Genomic DNA, 26,560 nt, shown 5'->3' on the forward strand with positions numbered 1-26,560 from the left:
AATGATCTCCAGTAGCCCCTGGTATCAAATGAAAGACAGGAAGAAGACTGCAGGGCACCTCTGTATGGGTTTTAGATTGTGAACATATTATAGATTCTGAGAAGTAGCAGTATGCTCTCAGAACTAGTACTGTAATTACAGTACCATGACATATTCTTTAATCTCTATAGCGCAGTTGCCAACCTCTCAGGCCTCAGGGACCACCAGTGGTCTGCGGACCACTGGTTGGCGACCGCTGCTCTATAGCATCTAGGACTACCCTGGGCACAAAGTAGCTGCTAAACACCTGATGTTCTTGGTGAATGGAACAAGTACATGAGACTCTTGGTAACTTGTTACTCTACAAAGGTTTGTAGATTGGCAGATCTGGAATGTTCTGTAAAGTACAACACTGCCCTACCTCATTACATTACTGATCTACTGCATAAGCCATCTGCTCTATCTGGCACTTCAAGGGTTGGGGTAGGGAATCCTTCACTGGAGGGCCAGAAAAGATGACATTATAATGTGGGTAAATGGCTTGGTAGTTCATTGTAATAAACAAAAAGATGAATTTGACACTTAAGTCCCCTGGCTCATGCTTAGGATAGAAATACAGCTCAGATTCCTTATACTTGTCACACAATTTTAGCTTTCAGAAATGGACCTGCCATTACAATGACATAAATAAAATCCCACCCTTACTTGCTTAAAAGCCTTCAATGACTTCCCATTGTACTTAAAATAAAATCCACCTCCTCTGTGTGGTTGGTAAGGCCCTCATTCAGGTCTTGTTCACCCTACCAATCTTAACTGGCCCTGCTCTCCTCTCACTTACCAGACCCAGCCACAATAGCTTCCTTGAGGTTTTCAATATGCCAGCCCTTTCCTGTACTAGGCCCTTACACTTGCGTTTCCTTCTCCCGGGGCCTTCTTCCTACTCTTGAATGGCTAACTCCATCTCATCCTTCAGATCTCAGCTCAAATATTTCCTATTCAGAGAGGTCTTTCTTGACCATCTTATCCAAAATGACCCCATCTCATTCCTTTTACTTATTAACATACCAACCAGTTAATTTACTTCATAGCACTTCCCATACTCTGAAATTATCTTGTTTATTTATTTGTCTCCTTGTTAATTAGCAGTATTCTTCTAAATAAAAAACTCCTGAGACCGGGAGCTAGATTTATCTTGCTGTATCAGCAGGCATACACTAGGTACTCAAATATTTTGAGTGAATTAATGAATGAGAATTAGGAAAATACAGTGGCAGTAGGTGAGCAGGCATTGAGTTAATGTGAAAAATATCAGTTTTCCTACTGTGAAGCTAGGAATTGTTGTCCGACATTTTTTTTTAACTTTATTAGGGTATATTCAAGTAGCAATAATATACAAAGAAAAGCGAAAGAAGGAGAGTCTACGCCCACTGTTGATGACTTAAAAAAGAAATGTCAAAAAGAGCAAAATCTAAAAAAAAAAAAAAAGAGCAAAATCTTGCTGATTCCAGCTTCCACCCAATTTGTAATGAATATTATTACTTTTAGAAGCAAATTTTATTATTCTTCTAACAGATTCCAAGGTTGGTTTCATTTCTCCCTGAGTAATGCAGTTCTGCACCCAGCTCTGCAACAACCCATCTAAGTCTCATTCAAGCACATTCACACCCATGCCAGACTAGGGTACCTGAGGATCTCACTCGAAAACAAACAAACAAAAAACTGTTGTTGTTTCAAAACACCAGGCAGAAAAGAGTTTTCTCTTTCCAAAAAAAAAACCTGAACACAAGGCAAATCATATGCACGAAGTAGGTTCTTCCTCATAGTACTACAGCTCAAGATCCGCTCCTCCAATAAAGGGAAGTATAACAGGGCGTGTAAGTGTAATCCTTTTAAAGGTGCAATTCAAAAGCTAATGCTGACACCATCAAACCTACTGCTGTTTGTTCAATGAACTCAATCAATTAGGGCAGTTATCTTGGCTCTTAGTGATGAAGAGTCCTGAACTTGGAAAAACACAAGCAAGAAGAGTGAAAGATGAAACTTGTTGCCCTTGTTTCCTGTTGGATGCCTTCTGTGACATACTGGGTACACACAATTATGTCCTAAAAGCAACTCAATCAAATGCTGAGAGAGAGTGGTACTTACGAGGCATGATCCCTTGGCTCACCAGCTCTTCCCGTGTCCGCCGCTGCTGGAGCTTCAACTGCAGCACTGCATGGCAGCAAAGAGAGAGAAGAGATGAAGGCTCAGTAAGGAATTCCACCACAAAAGACACATTTTCAAATGCAAAGAAAGTCTCAAAACGGAAGGTGTAGTGTAAAAGAAGGATCCTCTTGAATTGTGACTGTAATTGCAGAAGTGGCCTGATACAGCAGGGTTTCCGTATTCTGCTGTGGGCGGCGAGAGGAAGTTGCAAAGGGTCTTGCAGGGCGATAACAATCCACAAAATACCAAACTCTTGCTCTTGCTCAAAACCTTCTACAACACTGTCCTCTCAAGGTTGAAAAAACACACAAATGCTTAACTCAAAGAAAATATGAGGACCACTACCCAGCAGAAAAAGCTTCCCAGATATTCTACACTTTCTTCCCGGTAGCAAATGTTTACCACCATAAATATAGTGAATGATACAGTTATTCACACAGATCAGGAAGTATTGGTAATATCTTTTCATCGCATCTAAAAATCATACCTATTTTCACCAGAAAATATTTTGCCATTAATATAACTCTTTTCTTCCTATTCACTCTAAGAGCCTTTTCTGTTGAGGTGAAACACCAACCAACTAGATGATTCAAAGCACAGCAGGCTAGGGGAGGGTGACAGGTGTTTCTCCTATTTCCACTCTGGCAACACCACTTAATTGGACAACCTATTGAGATTTTTTTTAACTTAAAACTCAGTAATCTATATTTCAAATGCCAATGAAACCTGAAGGGTATTATCACTGCACACCATGCAGAATGATGATGCATGCCATGGCCTGCATTCAGAGGCTAGGTGAGAAAATGTTCAAAAATTTCACAGAAAGGTCCCATGGGCCAAGGACAGTACCCTTACATGATAATTCTTTAGTTATAAGGTCCGTGCAAGTCACATCTGAGAGGGACTTGTCTCTATTAGGAACCATATTACCCTAATATCTGTCTTTTCCATCCATAGAGCCATTTTTTTTTAAAGAAAGGCTTTTTATTTATTTTTATTTTATTTTATTGATTTTTTACAGACAGGAAGGGAGAGAGATAGAGAGTTAGAAACATCGATCAGCTGCCTCCTGCACATCTCCCACTGGGGATGTGCCTGCAACCCAGGTACATGCCCTTGACCGGAATCAAACCGGGACCTTTCAGTCCGCAGGCCAACGCTCTATCCACTGAGCCAACCGGTTTCGGCCATAGAGCCATTTTTAAGGCCTCCAAGATTCATAGAACTAGGCTTCTGACTAGATCTCAAATCTAGCAGGCCCAAAGTAGATCTTGTCTTTCTCCCAAAACCCTAATCCACTTCCCATTCTTTTTCTCTTTAATGGTATCACTATCCTTCCCGGTACTAATATTAAAATTTCTGAGCCACTTCATCTCCTCCCTGTCCACAACTGTCCTATTTTATAGTTTACTGCACTGTGTTTTCCCATGTTGCAGAATTAGCTCACTGGCTTATGTCCTTCCTTGTTCTGTGTGTCTTCCATTCTAAGTCACCCGAATAAAGGTTGTCCAATTTACTCTTCTTCAAGTACCATGCACTTTTCCAATGCTTTAGTCACTTCACCTGAAAATGTCTATCTTCTTCACCTGACCTTCCCAACTCATTCCCCAGCATTCAGAATTAGCCTAGGCCTACTGTGAGCTACTTTTTTATCTGATATAAAAAGTATAGTAATATTTTGCCCTGTGTAATACTTACCCTCTGAATATATTTTCTCTCTCCTGCCAGTTTACACACTCTTGGGAGGTCAGGAAATATATCTTATTAATGTATGCCTCCCCCATAGCACTTGATACACCGTAGGCATTTAATAATTGTTTCTTGAATTGAACTGAATCTCAAAACGATGATACATACAGTCTAAGAAATCTAATCAGGAGGTTATAACTATAATTATATATTTTCTTTTACAAATTAACACTGTTAAAAGCAAAGCTTTGCAGAATAAAATAGGTACAAACAGCAACAGCCACTCCAGTAGCTAAATACTTATAGGCTATGTGCTCTGTGCCACTGTTCAATGTACTTTCATGTTTTAACTCGTTTACTCTTCAAAACCCCCTATGGCAGGAAGGGTATTATTAATCCTATTTTACAGATAAGGAAAATGTGGCCCAGAAAAATTAAGTAATTAACCTAAGGTTATCACACTAATCTGATATAATAAAGATGTAATATGCAAATGGTCGTTACACCATGAAGTGTAACGACTGACAATGTAACAACGGGATCACGGATCAGCAGGAGGGTGGGGCAACAAGCTACAAGTGGGCGGTGGAGAGCTACAGGAGAGGGCAGGGCAGCAAGCTATGAGGGGGGGGTCTGGGGGAGGGGGCGGAGAGCTACTGGAAGGTGGCAGCGTTCTGATTCCAGACCCTGGGCTCCTTACTCTCTGCTTCTCCAGGGTCTTCTGGAACCCCTGAGCTGCTGAGATAACAGGCATGGAATTGATCACCTGGGTTCATTCTCTGGAGAGAAAGACAAAGGGTCTGAGGAAAATATAGATACTTCAGACCAGGGTCAAAGGAGTTTGGGTGATCAACTTCAATAAAACAAATTTAAATGAATCTAGGAACTTGATTTCAGAATAAATTATAATCATAGATCAGTAACAATAATAAAATACAAATAATAATAGAGTTAGTGTTGCTGAGTCAGCCCTGTTAAGTAACTGGTAGGCTTTAAACTTATTAAAAAAAAAAGGGGGGGGGGCCCTGTGACTCTAAAAGTGTGGGCACTTAATACTAACTAACCCATATGTCTCCTGATGGAAGAAAGAGAAGTGCCAGGCAAGACAAAGAGGGGAAAAAAGGGCAAATATTTGTCATTTTCTATAGTGTTTCTAAGGCCACTGTAAGAGGAGCTATTAGAAAAGTATAAAATACAAGAAATTAATTTGATTTCAGAGAATATGAAAATCTAATGTAATTCAGTAAGTCTGAACACCTCAAAGAAATGCGAACTATGGCTGTTGGCCAAGAATAATTTTGAAATATCAATCAGTAACCCTTCTTAAAAAACCCCCAAACATATACAGATAAGGCCACAAGAATATTTTAAGCAAGCTTCTGGATTAAAAAACTTCTTGCTTCATGAAAGCAAAACTTTGAGTCTATGATTCAAGTTTTTTATGGAGAGCAAAGTAAAAATCTTTTTAAGCTTTATATTTTAAGAACTCTAATGCAAAGAGGAAAGTTTACTGAATAAACCTTTTCCATCTCTAAAACTAAATGATATTAAAGTTTAGTTATTTGAAAATTCCATCTTGTCTCTCAGTGGTTAACTCCAAATTCCATGCTTATCTGAAATCTGACCAAGTTCCCCGTTCAAATAACAGAAGCTTCCCTGCATCAGTATTATCTTGGGTATCACAACTTGATTGTAGGTATGTTCTGTTTTTTGTTTTTTTTTTAAAATATATTTTATTGATTTTTTACAGAGAGGAAGGGAGAGGAACAGAGAGTTAGAAACATCCATCAGCTGCCTCCTGCACACTCTCCTACTGGGGATGTGCCCGCAACCAAGGTACATGCCCTTGACTGGAATCGAACCTGGGACCTTTCAGTCTGCAGGCCGATGCTCTATCCACTGCGCCAAATCAGTCAGGGCGTATGTTCTGTTTTATACATTGCATAACCCTCTCCTACTAACTCTAACAATCTTTATACGGAGAGTGAAAAGACCTAAGCAATAAACTCAGAATTATGGTAGTCAACCTATACTTTATTTTATAATTTATCTGATTGCCTCTGTGTGTGTGTTGTGTATATATGCAATGATCCTTCTTCTAAGATTTCAACTACAAAGAAATGAATATTTATATGAATATCCTTTTTCTTTAATCTATCTTACTTTCTCTTAATTCTAAACACTAAATAAAATGCTTTTATGTTTCCAGATCTTAAGGATTATTCTTTTTAGAAGAAATCATTTAGTAACTCACTTTCAGTAAATAACATTTCAAGGCATATGCTCTGTATTTGCTGAAGGTACCCTAATCAGGAGTATATTTCAGAGGCCATACATTTAATGCACATCCACCCTCACCAAGAATTACCTAACACTAGTTCAAATTAATATTCTCACACACAGTGCTAGACCAAGGAGATTCAAAAAAGTAAGAACTCAATGAACTCTATTTAACATACATCAACATTCAGTTTTCTTCTCCACTCCCCAAGTGAATAAAAACTAAACAAAAATACCTATTTGTGTACAAGTCTTTCTATGCTCACTGTTATTGAATTCCACAAATTTAATATATCATCTGTTTCTAAGTGGTTCTGTGAGAGCAGCCTATATATAGATGAACAGATGTCTTTAAAGCTAGTGGATGGTAAATCAACTGAGTTGTCTGCCAGAAAAGGATTGGAATGAAAAGAAACGAAACTGGATCATAAAGTGGAAATAATAAAATTTTCCACCTGTTTCAAACAAAAGCGATCAATTGCTATTTGAATAACTGGCTACTTGAGAAATCAAAGCAAAGGAATGAACATCACATATTTCTGCCCTGTAAGAACATGGAAGTATGTTGATGGTATTCAAGGGGTAATGCCATCAAAACAACTGGGTCAATCAGAACTGGAAAGAAAAAGCAAAAATAAGTGCAGTGTTCTCAAGCCCAGCTCTGTGGCTTCCACTGGGAAGATGGGAGAAGGAACAGTGTGGATTTTAGCCTTAAATCTTAGCATGCTGATGTTAGAATGTTCATCTTTGCAGCAGTGAATTATACCTACTTTACTGGTGTATTTTACACCTCAGTTTATCCTACATGCCTGAAAAATCATTTAGTGACACCCAAATTGTAAAACCACATCACCTACCACTCAGATCCCAAGGCTATTATTCTCTGAACACTCAACTAGTTTCATTCTTAGAATGTATGATTAAAAGTAGGTGAAGGGTGCCTCCAGAAGAGGGTACTAGTCTTCCTCATGTTCTACTGCCTGAGTTACTTTATAGCATCACCACCAAAATAGGAACTGGGAATTGGGATGGAGAGAGTTCTCCATTCATTCATCTAACAAATATTTACTAGACAGCTACTGGTATACCTCGTTTTATTGCACTTGGTTTTATTGTACTTCACAAATGTGTGTGTTTTTTCTCAATCCCTCCCCGTCACCACCACCCCAACCTCCCCTCCATGACAGCTGTCAGCCTGCTTTTTATACACATATGAGTGAAATCATATGGTACTGGTTGTGTTTCTTTTTTTACAAATTGAAGGCAAGACCCTCCACCAGCAAAATAGATTATGACTCACTTTATTGTGATATTTACTTTATTGCAGTGGTCTGGAAGCGAACCCATAATATTTCTGAGGTATGTCCATGCTATGTGTCAAGCCCTATGCTGGTGCTAGATACACCTGTAGTCTCTGCTCACACAAAGCTTTCAGTTCAATTAGGGTAAAAGACATCAAATCACATATAAATAAGTACAAATTATGATCAATCTTTTATAAGAAAAGAATAAAGGATATTAGAGAGGTCGGACCCTCCTTTAATATTCTGTGATAATTAACTTTTCACATTTCCTCTTTACTACCATACAGTCAATTGTTTAAGATACTAAAACTCCTCGAAAAACAGAGAGCTCAATAAACTAAATGAAAATAAGTAAGAGAAGGCACACAGCTTCATTTATTCTTTACACATATTTGCTTAGTTGCTCTAGGGTTCACATACTAGTTGGTCAGCACATCTATTCACTTCATATTCATCATGCCTTATTCAGATCTCCCTTAGTTCCTTGTCAAAACTTTCCTTAGGCATTCATTCACGAAATATAAGGGTCTACTATACACACCAGACACTGCTTGCTGCTGGGGATATAGTAGTGACCAGACCAATTTAATAGCTGCTTTCAGTGGAATTCATACTTTTGTGGAAGAAACAACCATCAAATAAGTACTTAAAAGAGTGAAAAGTATTTTCAAAGAAAACATACTCAGACACTACATCCTAACTAAGCAGTTTGTTTCCATGATTCAATTCATACATTCAAGCATCTTTTGTACTCTCAAAACCTAATGGGGGAAACGAGACTCAAATGAGTAATTTACAATGCTATAAGAAAAATACTGTTATCTGTAATATAGAGTTTTACTTAAAAAGTCATTAGAAAATTCCATTTTAGTTAACACACATGCAGTACTACTAAAGGTCCCTGCCAAATTCTAATCATCTGGTCTTATGTGTGATACATATATGTACATAAATAATAAAATGATGTTGATTTCTTAAAGGAAATAAAAATTCAAATAGTTATCTATTTTTTAGGTGCAAAGGTGATACTAACCAACACTGGAAATCACAAAGAAAGAGAAACAAGATCCTTTCTATGTGGAGTAAGGCTAATGAACATATTAAACAGGGCCTGAAAAAATATTCTATCCTTAGGGTCAGTTTTCAAATAATTCCCTGATACCATTCCTAAGAAGTAACACTACTCTGGGCCCCTACTTACTATAAACTCCCACATGTCTTTCCTAATAGAGCCTAGAAAGATGTTCCCTAGTTCTCAGTCCTTACCGTGTCCTAAAGCATCTCTGGATTTTTTTTTTCCTTCTATTTCTTATATATAATTTCCTCAAACTTTCTAAACTAAGTTTCTCTGATCCTTTTCATGATTAATTTTCTTCCTTCGACTTGGGAAGCAAGCCTGAATGGGTTAGCACAGTGTACACTACACCAAAAATGTATTTCTGGCTTGTGCTTTTAACATAAACAACAGCATTTTAAAGGCCCTGCATATTCTATAATTAGCCCTACCCTTAAGCAGAAGGATTTACTGTCAACCTAACTGTGATTTCTGGGGAAAGGGGCAAGCATTGTATATTGAAATGATTATATGAATACTTTATAAGTTCCAAGCAAATGCAATATACTTACAGAATCGACCTTTAAGTGGAGACCAAAAAACATCAGAGAAAGAATTGGAAGACAAGAGAAAGGGAGAGGGGAGGGACGAAATGGAAAAGAAGGGGAAGGAGAACTGTTTCCTTTAGGAAGGCAGTTCTGGAACATGCAGTCAGTGAAGACACACTATCTGCTCCCAGACTCTAGGCAAGCTGGTATGTATAAAGCAAGACTTGGAGAAAGGAGAAGAACTGCTACCCATCCTATATAATAAAGAGCTAATATGCTAATTAGACCAAAAAGCTGAATGACCTTCCAGACGAAGTCAGAACTGCAAGGGCTGGTAGAGGCTGTGAGGGGCTGTGAGGGCTGGGCGGGGCTGTGAGGGGCTGCGAGGGCTGGCCGAGGCAACCGAGACTGCGAAGGCCGAGCCCTTTGCATGAATTTCGTGCATTGAACCTCTAGTTCATTAATAAAATTAAATATACAATGAATATTGAAAAGTATGCTCCTGAAATTCTAAGTTGTCAATATGGAAATAGTGGTTAAAGGATCCAGAAAGGTCCATTCGTTTGTTACCAGAGAAAGAGGGACCTGCTGAAATTCAGATCTATATTTAAAACAAACAAAAAGTGGAACTGAAAGAAAGAAAGTGAATTCTCTCTGGGATCCTATTGATCCAGCATCTAAAAATCATATGGCTAAATGCAATGTGGTATCCTGGATTGGGTCTTGGAACAAAAAAAGGACATCAATGGGAAAACAGATAAAATCCAAATAAAGTCTGGACTTTGCTTAATAGTGTACCAACGTTAATATCTTAGTTTGGACAAATGTACCACGGTTATATAAGATGCTAACATTAGGAGCAACTAGGCAAAGGGTATATGGGAACTCTCTGTACAACTTTTTGTAAGTCTAAAATTATTCCAAAGGAAAAACTTTACTTAAAAATCCCATAGATTTGATTCTCCTTTCAGAAAGATTTATGAATCAATTACTAAAACATATCAAAGGTCAGGTTTTTTCAAATTGAAATGTTACCCTGTCTTGTACAGAAAGATAATACTGATTTCTATAAATGATTAAGAATAAGTAATAATGCACCTTTTAATAAATGCAATTTATAAAATGATTTGTAGCATAAATATATACAATCTATACCAGGGGTGGGCAAACTTTTTGACGCGAGGGCCACAATGGGTTCTTAAACTGGACCAGAGGGCCGGAACAAAAGCATGGATGGAGTGTTTGTGTGAACTAATACAAATTCAAAGTAAACATAATTACATAAAAGGGTACGGTCTTTTTTTTTTTTTAGTTTTATTCATTTCAAACGGGCTGGATTCGGCCCGCGGGCTGTAGTTTGCCCACGGCTGATCTATACTAATAAAAGGGTAATATGCTAATTAGACTGGGAGACCTCTGGGAGACCTTCCGGACATCCTTCCAGAAAAAGCCATGGTAATGGGGCCGAGGCAGAGGCAGTTAGGGGAGATCAGGCCAGGAGGGAAGGGCAGTTGGGGGCGATCAGGCCGGCGGGGGTGGGTGGCAGTTGGGGGCCAGCTGGCCAGCTGGGGGGGGGCAGTTGGAGGCAGGCAGGACGGCGCGGGGGCAATTGGGGGTGAGCAGGCTGGTTGGGGAGGGCAGTTGGGGGTGAGCAGGCCAGTGGGGGGGGGCAGTTGGAGGCAATCAGGCTGGCAAGGGGGGTCAGTTGGGGGAAAGCAGGCTGGCAGGGGGAGCAGCTGGGGGTGAGCAGGCCAGCATGCAGAGTGGTTAGGGGTGATCAGGCAGGCAGGCAGGTGAGCGGTTAGGAGCCAGTGGTCCCGGATTGCGAGAGGGCTGTCCAACTGCTGGCAGTCGAACATCCCCCAAGGGGTCCCAGATTGGAGAGGGTGCAGGCTGGGCTGAGGGACACCCCCCATCTCTCCCCTCCCCCCAGAGCATGAATTTCATGCACCAGCTACTAGTCCTATATAATAAAAGCCTAATATGCCAAGTGTCTGTTCGTCCAGTCGGCTGTTCAACCAATCAAAGCATAATATGCTAATGATGTGCTAAGGCCGCTCAACCACTCGCTATGACATGCACTGACCACCAGGGGACAGTCGACTGGTCAACCAGTTGCTATGATGTGCACTGACCACCAGGGGGCAGATGCTCCAACCTGTAGGTTAGCTTGCTGCTGGGGTCTGATCGAACGGGACTGAGCAAGACGGGCTGGACAGGCCCTAAGGCCCTCCTGCAGTCCCTCCCCAGTGGCCAACCTCCTGTGTCACTTCCCGGCCCCAATCCTGCACCGATGGAGTCCCTCGGCCTGGCCTGCACCCTCTCACAATCCGGGCTGAGGGACCCCACCCCTCCACGAGTGCATGAATTTTGTGCACCGGGCCTCATGTAATTACAACAATAAAGTAATGTTGCAAAGACTTGAAGAGAGGAATTCCTAATTCTGTTTACAATCACAATGTCAATAGCCATCTATAATGAGATTTCAAGTTTAGTTTTATCAATATGCTCAATCATTCATCCCTTTCACAATTTTATAAATTTCTCTTCCATCACTGTATATAGTGTGTAAACATGAGTTAAATTCTCTCTCAAATAATTGGCTTCAGAAATTAGAAATAATACCCCCCAAAATGGTAAATATTTTCAATTTAATCTGAATATCATCAGGAATACAGGCAGAGAGATGAGAAATCTTCCTGGTTTGGTAAACCTGGGCTTATACATCTAACCTGCTAATTTACAAAGAATAAGCTTATGAAAATTGAACATGAGTTACTAAAATATGCAAAATAAAAGCTCTCTATATTGTGTAATAATCTATAATAATAAAAGTGTAATATGCTAATTAGACCAGACATCCTTCCTTCTGGACAAAGCAGCAGCGGGTGGGGGCCAAGGCAGAGGCAGCAGAGGCCCCTGGCCCCGGCGGGTGGGGGCTGGGGCCAAGGCCCTTGCACGAATTTCATGCATTGGGCTTCTAGTTACTTATAAAATGGTAAAAACAACACATGCATCATTTTATTTAATTCTTAAAACAAGGCTTTGTGGAAGACACTATTATTATCCTATTTGTAGATTAGGAAATTGAGCATTAGAGAGATTAAGCAACGTGCCCAAGGTATCTATCTCAATCTACAGCCTGAGCCCTCAACCACTATTATATGTGGCACTTCTCCTCTTTCATAAAACACACCAGTTCCCTGTGTTTAAAAATGACACTACACCAATAGTGCTATCTGCACGAAGTGGCTAGAAAAGACCTATATACTTACTAACTAGGGGAAAATCAAGGTGATTTCAGTGAACAGTATCAGACATTTCACAACACTACAATCGAAAAAGAATTCTTATATTTAAACTAGAGGCCTGGTGCACAAAATTCGTGCACAGGGTGGGGGGGGGGGGTTCCCTCAGTCCAACCTGCACGCTCTCCAATCCGGGAGATCATCCCTCAGGGGATGTCCTACTGACGACTTAGGCCAGCTCCCTGTGGTTCTCTGCTCTCTGTGGGGCCCGCTTGCCTGCTCGCCACCGCGACGTGCAAGCAGGCCCTGCTGTCTACTGACTGGGGGGCCCGCTTGCCTGGTTGCTGCAGCAACCCGCAAGCAGGCCCTACTGTCTGCTGTCTGGGGGGCTCACTTGCCGGCTCATCTGGCGGTGACCCGCAAGCAGGTCCTGCTGTCTATTGTCTGGGGGGCCGCTTGCTGGCTCGCTGCAGGCGGAACTGAAACGACTGGAGGACTCCTGGGGGCAGGTCCGGCTATGCCGCCAGCCTGCCACTCCCCCAGCGGGGCTGAGGGGACTGGGTGCTGCCATCTTGTGGCTATGGGCACCACCATCTTTGTGACAGAGTGACAGTCAATTTGTATATTCCCTCTTTATTAGATAGGAGGATTCCAAAAGGAATAGAAACTCTAACAGGGTAACAATGGTCACAAGTAAAGGTTATTTAGAGGGACTTATCCCAGAGACAGGAGACAGTCTGGAAGGTTACAAGAGAACTTTACAGACCTACTTGCCACTTGGTTCTCAAAGCAGAAACATCCACACTGAAAAGGCAAAGAGCACCCACTTCCTGGAGTGGTACAACTACCTTTCTGCATTCTGCCAGGGTTCTTCTCTGGTACTAGGGAAATTCTAGGTTAATTCATTCATTCATTTATTGAACTAATATTTATCATGCACCTATTATATGCTAGGCACTGTGCTAGGTGATGTAGCAATAAAATGGGCAAGAGATGCGGTCCCTGCCCTCACAAGGCACGTTTTAGTGGGAGAAACATAACAAATATATATAATTTTTGGTGGTACATTATGTGAAGAAAAATACAGTGGAATAAGAGAATAGCGAGAGTGACTGGGGATGGTAATTTCAGACAGAGTATACAAGGAAGACCTCTCTGAGTAGATAGATGACTCTTAGGTAGAAACCTAAATAGTATGATAAACCATGACAAGATCTGAAGAAATAGCAAATGCAAAGGCACTGAGGTGAGAAAAGGCTTATATTGAGAAAGAAACTCAAGACATAAAATGAGGAATTTAATATGCTGAATTCCTACATTATGCAGTCACACTGGATTGAGTGTACTACTTCAGTGATTCATTTAAACTCAACAGCTAGTTAAACTATGTATTACCTTGATTTTATGGATGAAGAAACAAAGGTTCAAAGAGATTAAGTAACTGTTTGCACAGCTAATAAGAGGTAGAGTCAGTGTTCAAATACAGATTGGCCTAATACCAAAGTCAATGCTTTTTCTACTATATTACATTTAATGCCAAAATCACAGCAAAAAATATTGATAATCTATATATCTATAATAATAAAAGCATAATATGCTAATTAGACCAGATGTCCTTCATGACGATCTTCCAGATGAAGCTTGGACTACGAAGGAAGCCTGGGTCCCAGGTGCCAGAAAGAAGCTGGTCCCAGCAGCAGGGTGAAGGAAGGCCTACTTTGCACGAATTTCATGCATTGGGCCTCTAGTGTATATATAAAAGCCTAAGTAAGCAGCCAACAGGCCAACAGTTCGATCGACTGACCAGTAGCTATGATGCGCACTGACCACCAGGCGGCAGGCGCTCAACGCAGGAGCTGCCCAGCTGTGGTGACTTGGCAGCTGCAGTTCTTGGGTGACACACCCGGAACCACAGAGGAGGGAGCCCGATTCTGGGGTGTATCACCTGAGAACTGCCCTCTCGCAATCCAGGATCCCTTGGGGGATGTCGGAGAACTGGTTTAGGCCTGATCCCCGCAGGCCAGGCCGAAAGACCACCCCCCCCCCCGCCCCCAGTGCATGAATCCGTGCACCAGGCCTCTAGTTATATATAAATATATAAGTAAATAAATCAAACTCTTTCCCACATTCTCAAAAATCTGGGGCTACCATTTCATTTCAGGTAACTGCTCATCTCCACCTTGGGGAAAAGAAGTCATTTCCTTCTCTAACTGCAGCAGACAGATCGCAAACAGCCAGCTGCTTCAATGTCATGAGTCCCTATTCTGAGGAGGATCAAAAAACAATGCTAAACAACTTCATTGCATGAGATTGAGCATAATGTGTACCTGTGCCAAGTGTATGAATGGGGTAAAGATACACTGGGAATGTCATTCCTTTAAACTGGCAGGGACATCTCAGGAATCCCTCCTAAAGTCAAAGGCACCAGGGATAGCACTTTCCCAGCTGCATTCGTTCTTGTACGTTTGCCCAGAAAATATGGGAAGCCTTGAATCTCATTTGCTATTCCCTGCTGGTATTACTGGTGATGACTTTATACACAACTTTGTTGAGGGGAGGGGACAGGTTAGCAGATTTAAAACCTGGAAAAGTGTAGTTACTCCACAGCAAGCCAGAAGTGACCAAAAAATTTTCCCTTAAAACTACATTGGTGCCGAAACCGGTTTGGCTCAGTGGATAGAGCGTCGGCCTGCGGACTGAAAGGTCCCAGGTTCGATTCCGGTCAAGGGCATGTACCTGGGTTGCGGGCACATCCCCAGTGGGAGATGTGCAGGAGGCAGCTGATCGATGTTTCTCTCTCATCGATGTTTCTAACTTTCTATCTCTCTCCCTTCCTCTCTGTGAAAAATCAATAAAATATATTTAAAAAAAAAAAAAACTACATTGGAGTACTTACTCTTTCTAGTTTTATAATATGGACTTGAAAAACATATAGCATGGTAGAATAAGCAGTACAGACTCTCCTGATAGGCTTTCTTATCTATCTATCTACCTACCTACCTATCTACTTATTTATATTATTTATATTTTCACTCCAGGATATGTTTAATATGTTTATTGATTTTAGAGAGGGAGGAGGGGGAGAGAGAGAAACATCGATCAGTTGCCTCTTGTACATGCCTCAACCAGGGATCGAACCCACAATCTACCTACATGTCCTGATCAGGAATCAAACCTGAAACCTTTTGGTGTACATGATGATGCTCCAGCCAACTGAGCCACCTGGTCAGGGTTAGGCTTTCCTATTTAGTTTCTTGATGTTTTTGAAATGAATTTTCAGTGTTTGTATTAATTGCAAACATTTCATTTAACTGACATTAAGAAAAATAAAAATATAAATTCTGATTAAAATAATTTTTAAATTAGAAGAAATTTTTCTAGGGAAAGGATTAGGGAGCAGAGAGAGTTTTAGAAATTAAAATTTTGGCCAAATGGGTTAAAAATACACACACACAATCTAAAAGTTCTTCAAATGTTGCCCTAACCGGTTTGGCTCAGTGGATAGAGCATCAGCCTGCAGACTCAAGGGTCCCAGGTTCGATTCCGGTCAAGGGCATGTACCTGGGTTGCGGGCACATCCCCAGTAGGGAGTGTGCAGGAGGCAGCTGATTGATGTTTCTCTCTCATCGATGTTTCTAACTCTCTATCCCTCTCCCTTCCTCTCTGTAAAAAATCAATAAAATATATTAAAAAAAAAAAAGTTCTTCAAATGTTTACGTGTATAGTACTCTATGGGTATGTAAAGAAAAAACCAATAATTTCTCACCCTTAAATCCTAGCTGATATAAAATTTTATGTATTTGTCTATAAAATTTTGGTAAAGGCTATAGCAAAGTTTTTCTTCTTTATAGAAGAATGAAATTCATAAAATTAAACTTCACGTAGCATATGAAGTGTGAAAGTCTATTAGCTAAAATTATTGGGTTAAAATTCTCAAGTCCATTATAATACAGCACCCATTTAACTACAGGATTTTCCCACTCCCATCCCCTAGATTAAGACATCTTAAAAGTAAATGTATATGTAACTGTAAAGGAGTTCATGTTGTTAGAACTGCAACTTTATATTTCCTGAAGTTTGTGTGGTTGAATTTGCAAGTGGAACATTTCATTACTGCAGGTTTTGCACAAAATTTTACGAAACAAACCTGCATTAAGTTAAAGCAGAACTGAAATCAATGCCTTTTCTGGCCACTTCAGGAATCATTTCCAAATATTTTCCTATCCCAGAATTCTCCTTTTTATTTTGGTGTTTGGCTACTTCAACACACACCATGGGTGGAGGGAACATTCAAGCTCTAAAGCTAAAAAAAAAAAAAAAAAATAGAATGCAAAGTGATCAAACTATTACTCAGTTACCACATACCACATTTTTCTAGCGTAATTTTGAGTGAAACAGACAGTGCCACACCTATCAGCAGAATGCTTATTTTTAAAATGTTCTGATAGTAGCTTGCAGTTTCCCTCTTCCTGCATTTTCAAATTATCCCAGTATTAATTAACATCCCTCCCTAAGAAGCCACAAGTAGTTGTTTCAGAAAAATGCATTAGACTTGTCGGATACCCTGTGTGACACAAGCAAGACCCATCTTTTTGTGGCTTTTCTGCCTCTCCCAGGCATGAAAACAGCCAGAACTACAGCAACAGCTGGGGATCATTAAACCGACAGAAATAGCTTAGGAGACTCCATTGGTGTGAGAGGGGGGCGGGGGTGGGGAGGAGAGTATCAGATTTTAAAAAATCAAAAGGGCAACAGGAAAGGGGAGGAAAGAAAAGGTGAAGCCTAAGGAGTGTGTCATACCCAATTTTCCTTTTACCCACTGCAAAGGGATTCATTGAAGCAAATGAAGGGACAAGTGACTGCAGTCAACTTGCCTAGCCCCCACCTATTCTTGGATGGAAGGTTTAGTCAAACCTATAAATGTGGGTCAGTGAAGACAGGCTGGGTGGGAGGGGAGCAGAGTTGTGGCATCTCAAAAGCTAACCCTGGGTCATCCCAGTCTGGAGGAATCACTTGGAGGGTGTGAGTCAGATCTGGAGCTATGCTGACAGTAAAAATCAACTCCAAGATGGGGTAGGGGCAAAGGAATATATGCCAACCCCTAAGTGGACTCAGAGATCAACCCAGTCCCAAGGCATTCCCTCCACTGGAGAGGGCCAAACACTAGATGAAATGCAGGCTCTCCGTGTTGTTCGTGCCAGAGAACAGCCATGCCTCCAGTGCCAGCTGTGTAACCTGGCAGGCCTCGGAAGGCCGGTACAGGAATGTGCCATCTTCCTGGCCCACTGCCGGAGTGTGATCAGCACATATCGGTGCCCCAGAGGAGCTTTAATCAGATCACCCCATGGGAGTGAGATTGCATAGCCTGACCTATGCCTTAAGTCTGGTTAGTCCCAGGATCCTGGGGTACCCTCCTCCTCCCCACACTTGCTAGGTTGTCATTTAGTATCATCAAACCCTCTCACACCAAAGCATTCTCTTTATAACTAATCTTACAGAACTGCAGTTTCAGACAGCTCTCCACTTGCAAGCCTGAACAGGAAATGATTCGATTGCAGATATTATGACTGCAACTCTCTTTGGCAAGAGTGTTTGGTAACTGTGAGATTGCATCAACTTCAGCTGAATATTTTATTTAATGCATATAATGATTTACTAGAGAAGGCTCCAGGCTGATGGTTGTTCTCAATAAAAAGCAACTACTGCAATACCCTCTTCTAGAATGGCTGGATTTTTTCTAACCCATGAACCTGGCAGGAAAACATGCTCATGAATATTTTCCAATGACACCAGTTTGGCTAAGTATCTGTATTTGAACGTGGTTTTCTATAACAAGTTCAAAAACTTCATAATAATTAGCTCATTCTGAATATTTTAAGTTGCTATTAAGGAGGGCAGATGGCATAAAAAATTAATCCAATAGATAGGAAACTAAAAAAGAGTCTAAACTATATATAATTCACACACACACACATATCAGATACCGTTCATTTTAAGGCTGTGTAACATCAAAAGACAGGATATATGCTAACCAAACTATTGTGACTGTAATCACTTCTCAGTGTATGCAGTCTAGGTGGGAGTAATTATATCAACATAGCTCTCATCAACCTTTAACAAAGTACATTCTTTATTTAAAATGTAAAAAATTAATGTCAAAATATTTAAAATCAATCACTATGTACATGCCTTGGCACTGGGTACAAGGAAGGAACTGAGAAGGAAAATAACCCTATACATTTATATAATATTTTACAAAGCTACTTTCACATATGTAATCTTATTTAACCCTATGAATTAGGATGGCAGACATTACACCCACACATAACATAAGAAACTGGTTTGCCAAGCTTCAAGCAACTTAAACAAGTGCATCATTGGCAAGATCAAACCAAGAACTTCAGGTTCCTGACTATCAGCTCAGTGCTAGAACACTAGCTACTTATCAGAAAAAGGCTTCTGCCCTCAAGGAATTAACCTCTGACACTTAATGCCTTGGCCAGTGTTTCTCAGGTGTACCAAGTTTCTTTTTAGAACGAATCTCACCAATCTCCTGGTTCAACATCATATTCTGAACTGAATTTAAGACAATTATGTGGCAAGGTTATTCATTAACACTAACAATTAAAAGATGTGAGCTCCTTATGAAGCTTAGAATTACTAATATGAGACTGAATAAAACTATATTAGGACAGAGTGTTTAAAATATATCTGTCACTTTGGGATAAACATTTTGTTTATGGGCATGATACTGCCCTCAAGTGCCAGGAAACACAGTAACTTCAGTATACTAACTCAGCTAATGCATATTAATCACCTACTATGTATAAATATATTTTGTTAAGCACTTGGGGGTGGGGATGGAGGTGGGGGTGGAGAAAGGTTAAGCCTACCACACACCTATAATCATAAAAACTATATAGGCCCCTCAAGGAATTTATAAATATCATGGGGAATATAAGAAATGTAAAATAAATCACTGTAATCAAAGACAGTGCTATAAATGCTTTAAGAGTTGGCAGATAATAAATTACTAGAGTACAAAAAGGATTAGGTAAGCTTCATGGGATCAGTAGCATATAAGCCATCTTTGAATGTCTTCATAAACCAGAGATGGACAATATGAACCAAGACCTGGAAGTAGGAAATACTGTAAGTTTAAGAAAATAACTAATACGCTCCAATTTAGCTTATAAGGGTACAATAGAAGGTAGCTGAAAAGGCTGGCTAAGGTTAGACTGGGAAGGGTCTGGAACTGCACTATCCAACATTGTAGCCACTTGAAGTATATACCATTTAAATTTAATCAAAATGAAAATTTCAGTTTCTTAGTCATTCCAGTCAGTTTCAAGTCTCAATAGCCACATGTGGCTAGTGGCTACCATACTGGACAGTACAGATATAGTACTGAGCAATGCTGTACCAGCAAGTGGTATTAAACCACAAAATATCAATCTTTCAAGGCTTACTCCTCCTAAAATCTGCATATCTGATCCTTGTCCAACTCTATTAATAAAGAAACCCATAGGTCCTAATGCCATAAGAGGTAAATTTAAAAGTTTGGTTCCTATTCTTCTGGGCATTTCCAACTGTCAACTAAAACAAAGAGAAAAGTAACACACGTGGCCTCCTAATAACCCTAAACAACCATATTTTAAAAAGTGTACCAGCCTATCAGGTTGGGAATCTAAAACACTGCAATCCTCTCCTCCGAATTACAAAAAAACCAACAGTAACAAACAGCCCAAAGATACAAGCCCTGAGCCATACTACCTGTCTCTGACTCTCAAATAATCTTCCTTCTACTGTAGCTTTTGGTTTTGACATTAGTGCAGTACATATTCAAAGAAAAATCAACTTCTCTCATTCAGTTTTTTTATTCTCTTTGCAAATTGGGCACTGATAATCACTCATCTCCTCTTCAGTGGATTCCTTCTTGGCCAATTCCACATGTTCAAATCATCTTGTCAGATGTTCATAAAGTCCCAAGGAGATCTCAAAAATTCAAGAGAATTATCTAAATTTTTAGGAAATTGGCATTTATGTATCAATATTTAAAATTGTATATAAATTCTGATAATGAATAAGAGAAGGTCTCCAAGATAGGAGAGGGAAAATGTCAATAATTATTTTCCATTCACATTTGATAGAATTTGGATAAAGTCCCTATGCCCCCCTTTTTCCATAACCCAAAACTCTTCTGAAAGAATGTGCCTCAAATTTAAAACTGAACTTTTTTTGCAGAATTCAAATGTGTCTGTTCTACTCTCAAATAATATTTTTTTAGCAGTTTCAGAATACAAAAGAGGGACGTTCACAAAGGAAAACTTTATGGGTGTCAACCTAATAAAGAGTTTCCTGCTATCTCTCACACACCTGGATGTAATTCTAATGTAATTCTACAATTACTAAAAAGATTTGCTAAGGCCAGTCCAAATTGTTCACCCAAACCAAAACTAACATGGCATACAAGTGTTATTTTATTTTAAATTATGTTATTTTAGTGTTATAAGATCTTAGAGGTTATCTACCTACTTTTAGTATTAGCAGAGAAGAAAGTGAAGTCATTATCATCAACAGCTTCCTGTTTATTTGTAAAATACCTATGGCTAAAATATGTTTTATTGATAAAACACTGTATTGGACCCACATAAAGGAGAAGAATCCCCCATCACTAAAGAAAAGTTTTTCATTCTTCCATGATCTCAGTTTGGTAATATGAGCTCTGCATGGGTGGATGGAGAGGAGTAAGAAAGTAAAACATCCTGAACACTGTCTGATCAGGTCATGAAATATGCCCTCCAGTACCATGCCCAGTTATCTATCTGTTGAGTGCTCAAAAAGCTTTAATAAAAACCCTGGGACAATACACCACCAAAAGTCAAAGCTTGAAAGACTACAGAAAAATGGGGAGGGGTAAAAGGCAGCAGTAAGTTGAGGAGGGAAAAAAGCATGCAAATCCCAAAGGGATAAATATGCCAACCTTCCCGCAAACTGTGATAAGGGGCCAGGCACACTGCTGAGTAGCTGTCATTTCCCGGCTTCAGGACAATCCATGAGAGTGGCAGAATCCTGCACGTGGGTTGATGAATCTTTGTCTTCTCCAGCATGCTGGGGGAGATGTGAGACTCCAAAGGCCAGTGTTGCAATAAACTCGTCTTCCTTCCCTCACTCCTTAAAGAGGCCATTTATTATTTGCTAAAAATTTGATTAGCATTGCTCTTTAGGTTAAAGTGGGTACTTCATTTCTGCAGTACTAAGGTCTGCAAGAACAGCTAGATCCCAAGTTTACTTAGGGAGTGGGGCATTAAAAGTAGTGACAGCAGAAGGTCAGAATCAGTAAGTCTCCTGGAAAACATTTCTTCCTGTCAGCACTGGGCCTTGACACAGACACCTCCCTCCTCTACCCAAATGCCAAAAAGCAGGACTGATTTCAATGTGTAGAGCTGGAAGACAAGAGGGTTCCCTCAGAGAAAATGCTCGTAGCAACCAACCAACCTCATTCACCCAAAATAGTAAACAGTTGGTTTCTCTGCTCAGAACCAAAAGACTTCTGCCAGACAAGCAGTATCACATGACCAGGTTCCCTCTTCTCTCCTCTGCCTCCCTCCCTTTTTGTGCAAAGTCTACACCAAAGTGGAACAAAGAGCTAAAACACTGCACTATTTTATTTCACTTGACATTTGTTTTTAAAATGTTTACAGATGAAACATACCAAATTGGGAGGAGGGGGAGGTACCAATGGAAAAACCAGGAAGAATTTACTTTGAATTAAGCCATACCACAGCACTGAGAAGAGTACCATTAAACAGAATGGTTAATTGGCAATTCAATGAATGAACAAATGAGTCAACAGATGGACACTTAACAATATGCAAATATTTTGCTGATAAAACCTCTAAAAGAAGATATAGCTCAGTACATACCTGACTTTTTCATTTAGAAAGAAAATAAAGGCTGTTACGATGCTGGCTAGTGGCAGAGACAATGGATTGCAACAACAGTGTCAGCCCACCAAAAATGTGAGTTATACCCTTATCTTGTCCATTTTACTTAATTTGATTTTATTCCTTATATCATAGGCCCGTCATTCAAATCACTGGGTAGGCAACCAGGGCAGCTACACCAAAAGAATGAATTGAAAAAATCTACCCAGCTAATTATGAAAACAGCTGCCACCAAGACACTAGCATTTTCACCTAAGGGTGGTAGTGGTGATAGATAAGGCTGGCAACACAGCTAGAGCCAGATGTGCCACCAGATTCCTCTCCCTACGAGGTTCCTAGCACTTGAAAGCTGAGCAAGGCATACAGTGTAGAGGCATGGAAGCAAAAACCTCTACGCAGAGCCATTTATTCCAGTAGGAAAATAGTATAGTATAAGAATCAACTGTGTCACCATTGTCTACCATGGCCCCTACCTACAGGGCCAACCAGGGAGCTTTGAGAATAGAGTCGCTCATCCTTATCCACACCCTTGCATTATAAGATGCTCAATAAATATTTGTAAAATAGAAAAGAAAAAGGAATATATATATGCTAGAGGCCCGGTGCACAAAAATTTGTGCACTCGGGTGAGGGGGGGAGGTCCCTCAGCCCAGCCTGTGCCCTCTCGCAGTCTGGGACCCCTCAGGGGATGACCACCTGCTGGCTTAGGCCTGCTCCCCGCGGGATTGGGCCTAAGCTGGCAATCAGACATTCCTCTGGCAGCCAGGCAGCCCTTGGGGGATGTCCACTTGCCAGTGGGGAGCAGGCCTAAACTGTAGTCGGACATCTTTAGCACTGCTGAGGAGTCAGAAGAGGCTCCCACCACCACCGCTGTGCTGGCAGCCGTCAGCCTGGCTTGTGGCTGAGCAGAGCTCCTCCCATGTGAGAGTGCCCTGACCACCAGGTAGCAGCTCCTGCATTGAGCGTCTGCCCCCTGGTGTTCAGTGTGTGTCATAGTGACCAGTCATTCCCAGTCTTTCTGCTGTTAGGGTCAGTTTGAATATTACCCTTTTATTATATAGGATAGAGGCCTGGTGCATGGGTGGGGGCCGGCTGGTTTGCCCTGAAGGGTGTCCCGGATAAGGGTAAGGGTCCCGCTTGGGTGCCTGGCCAGCCTGGATGAGGGGATGATGGCTGTTTGAAGCTGGTCGCACCCCCTTCAGGGTGGTGGTCCCCACTGGGGTGCCTGGCCAGTCTGGGTGAGGGGCTGAGGGCCGTTTTCAGGCTGGCGGGTGACTGAAGCTCCCAACCTCTTCTTTTTTTTCTTTTTTCTTTTTTATTCTGGGATTTATTTACCTTCTATGGCTGTCACTGGAGCTGAGAGCCAGCTTTAGCTCTGAGGCCGGCTCCAGCTTGAGGCCTCGGCTGCTGAAAGCAGGTATCTGGGTTTGTTTGGCTTCTATAATTGAAACACTGTTGCAGCTCCAGCTCTGAGGCCCAGCTGGCTGAAAGCAGGTTTCTGGGGTTTATTTAACTTCTATAATTGCAACATTGTTTCTTAGAGTGCAAGCTCAGAGCCCAGCAGTGGCAGGCAGGGAACCTTGGCTTCCTCCTTCACTGGAGCAAGCAAGCCTCCTGTTCGCTTCAGCTGCCTGGCCGCCATCTTGGTTAGCAGTTAATTTGCATATCACCCTGATTAGCCAATGGGAAGCGTGTCGGAGGTATGGTTAATTACCATGTTTGTCTATTATTAGATAGGATATTATATATATCAGAAATCATTAATTTAATCAATACCTTTCCCTAAAAAGACCATGCTGAGATAATTGTTACAGGAGGTCTTCAAGATAACATCTTTTTGTTACAACATTGTTGAGATGCCATAGGAGCTTAACTCTTGTTTCTATCAATTAGTCTATGTAAAACTGGTTTCATTATACATCATTTAGCATAAAGTCACAGAACCTATCTGTGACATTAGGTGAGGACTTAACTATACTTGGCTAGTATTAGAATACAAATACTTCCAATAAATAATTTGCTGGCCAGGATGAGGAGCAAGTGGAACTCTCAGACATTACTGGGCACAACACAAAATAATAATGCTACTTTGGAAAGCAGTTTGGATGTTTCTTTTTAAAAAAATATTTTTACTGATTTTGAGAGAGAGAGAGAGAGAGAGAGAGAGAGAGAGAGAGAGAAAGAAACACCGATGTGAAAACATTGATCAGCTGCCTCCTGAACACCCCCAACACGGATTGAGCCTGCAATCTGGGCATGTGCCCTGACTAGGAATACAACTGGCAACCTTCTGTTGCACAGGATAATGCCCAACCAACTGAGCCACACCAGCCAGGGCAGAAGTTTCTTATAGAGTTAAATTTACACTTACCATACAACTCAGTAAATCACATTCCTGGATATTTAAACAAAGGGAAATTAGAATGTATGTCCACATAAGGAGCTGTACATGAATATTCATAGCCGCTTTATTTTAATAGCTAAACACCAGAAACAACCCTAATGTCCTTCAGCTTGTGAACAGAATAAAAATTGTGGTACATCCATACAATGAAATACTACTTAGGGACTAAATAACCCCCAACTACTGCTACCTACAACATATACAAACCCCAAAAGCATTATGCTAGTGAAAGAAGACAAACACAAAGCTACACACAGAATGATTGCATTTACATGAAATTAAGGAAAAGGCAAAACTATAAGGGCAGAAATAACATCAGAGGTTGTCAGGAGTTGGGAATAGGAAGGAGACTGTAAACAGGCATGATGGGACTTTTTGAGGGAAATATTCTATGTCTTGATTGTGATAGTGGCTTACCTTTTATCAAAACGCTCTGAACTATATCCCTATAAAGGGTGACCATTATTGATATAAACTAATCTCATTTTTTTTTACAAAGCAGACTATGAAATAGTATGCACAGAGGCAGAATGGAATAGTAGTTAAGAATATAAGCTCTAGAATTAGATTGCCTGGGTTTAAATCTTGGCTCTACAACTTACTAGCTGTGTTACCTCGAGAACTTTAACATCTCTATGCCTCCATTTAGTGGGGACAATAGTACTTAACTCAAAGGGTTGCTGTAATAAATGAGCAAATCACTTAGAACAGTGCCTATTCTGTAAGCATCCAGTGCATGCAAGCTGTTGTCATCACACAATTATTTAACATATACATAAATATGTCTCTGTGCAAAGAAGAGAATAGAAGGATGGTCACTACCTGGTTGGTGGGAAAGGATGATTTTATTTCCTCACTCCCTACTGTTTATCGGTATTTTCTACATTAAACAATACTTGCCTTTATAATAAGCAAAAATAATTTTTTTCTAAAAAAACAATAAAAGAAAGGACACTGGGCTGTGATTTAGTAGTCCTGTTTTTCAGCTGTGCTAATAATTTAGTTGTATGACCTAAGGGTGTCTATCACCTTCATCTCTAAAAAGGAAGGGTCGGAGCAGATAGGGTGTCCTCTATCTCTAAAAAGAAATAGTTTTCTAGGACTTATGGTGGGACTAGGTGAGTTATACCCTTTATTTTGTTTCACTTTTCTTTCAATATTTGCCATCTGCCTACCATGTACAAGGCATGGACCACAGATAAAACATCTAAGTCCTTGCCCCTACGGAGCTTATAGTATAAGCTATTCAAAAAAACAAAGACAGACTTAAACCCAATTATTCAGTCAGCATGATAAGTGCTTTGAAGGCAACAAAGAAGCAGCCTAGCTGAGTTTGGAGGAGTCAGAGAAGATACCTGAGCCAAGAACTGAATGATTGGAAAAAAAAAAATAGTCAACCAAAGAGATGGGGAAGGAAATTCTAACCAAAGGAGTAGGAATGTACAAAAGCAAAAGATATGCAAATAGCAATTTCTTGGAATGAAGGATAGCAGTATAGAAATGAAGAGAGCCAAGACCAGCAGCAGGGAGGCTGGTTAGAAAGAGGGAGATGAATACTTGTTTATTCAGACCATTGATAATCTCCAGAAATCATATGGGACTCTGTTTTATTATTATTCAAATGTCTCTATATGCCACAAATAAGCCTGATAAATATTAGTCTAAATGTACTTTACTATATTTATAAATATACCATACTAGAGGCTCAGTGCACAAAAATTCCTGCACTCAGGGGGGGTCCCTCAGTCTGGCCTGTGCCCTCTCGCAGTCCGGGACCCCTCAGGAGATGTCCACCTGCTGGTTTAGGCCTGGTCCCTGGGGGATTGGGCCTAACCTGGCAGTCAGACATCCCTCTGGCAGCCCGAGAGCCCTCGGGGGATGTCCGACTAAGCCGCATCAGAC

The 26,560-nt window shown here is 40.6% G+C and overlaps 1 protein-coding gene across 1 annotated transcript in view; it reads right to left on the minus strand.

The window, feature by feature from the left end:
* Window positions 1–21,495, minus strand: part of MRTFA (myocardin related transcription factor A) — a gene marked incomplete at its 5' end in the record, with an annotated part of 61,849 nt that extends 40,354 nt beyond the window's left edge. Inside the window, 2 exons of the mRNA XM_081083205.1 lie at window positions 2,125–2,190; window positions 21,291–21,495. Coding sequence (XP_080939331.1) covers window positions 2,125–2,190; window positions 21,291–21,495 — 271 coding nt within the window. The remainder of the gene's footprint in view (window positions 1–2,124; window positions 2,191–21,290) is intronic.
* Between the last annotated feature and the right edge of the window lie 5,065 nt (window positions 21,496–26,560).

The sequence above is a fragment of the Myotis nattereri genome (genome assembly GCF_964212035.1).
Source record: "Myotis nattereri genome assembly, chromosome: 2".
Lineage (NCBI taxonomy): Eukaryota > Metazoa > Chordata > Mammalia > Chiroptera > Vespertilionidae > Myotis > Myotis nattereri.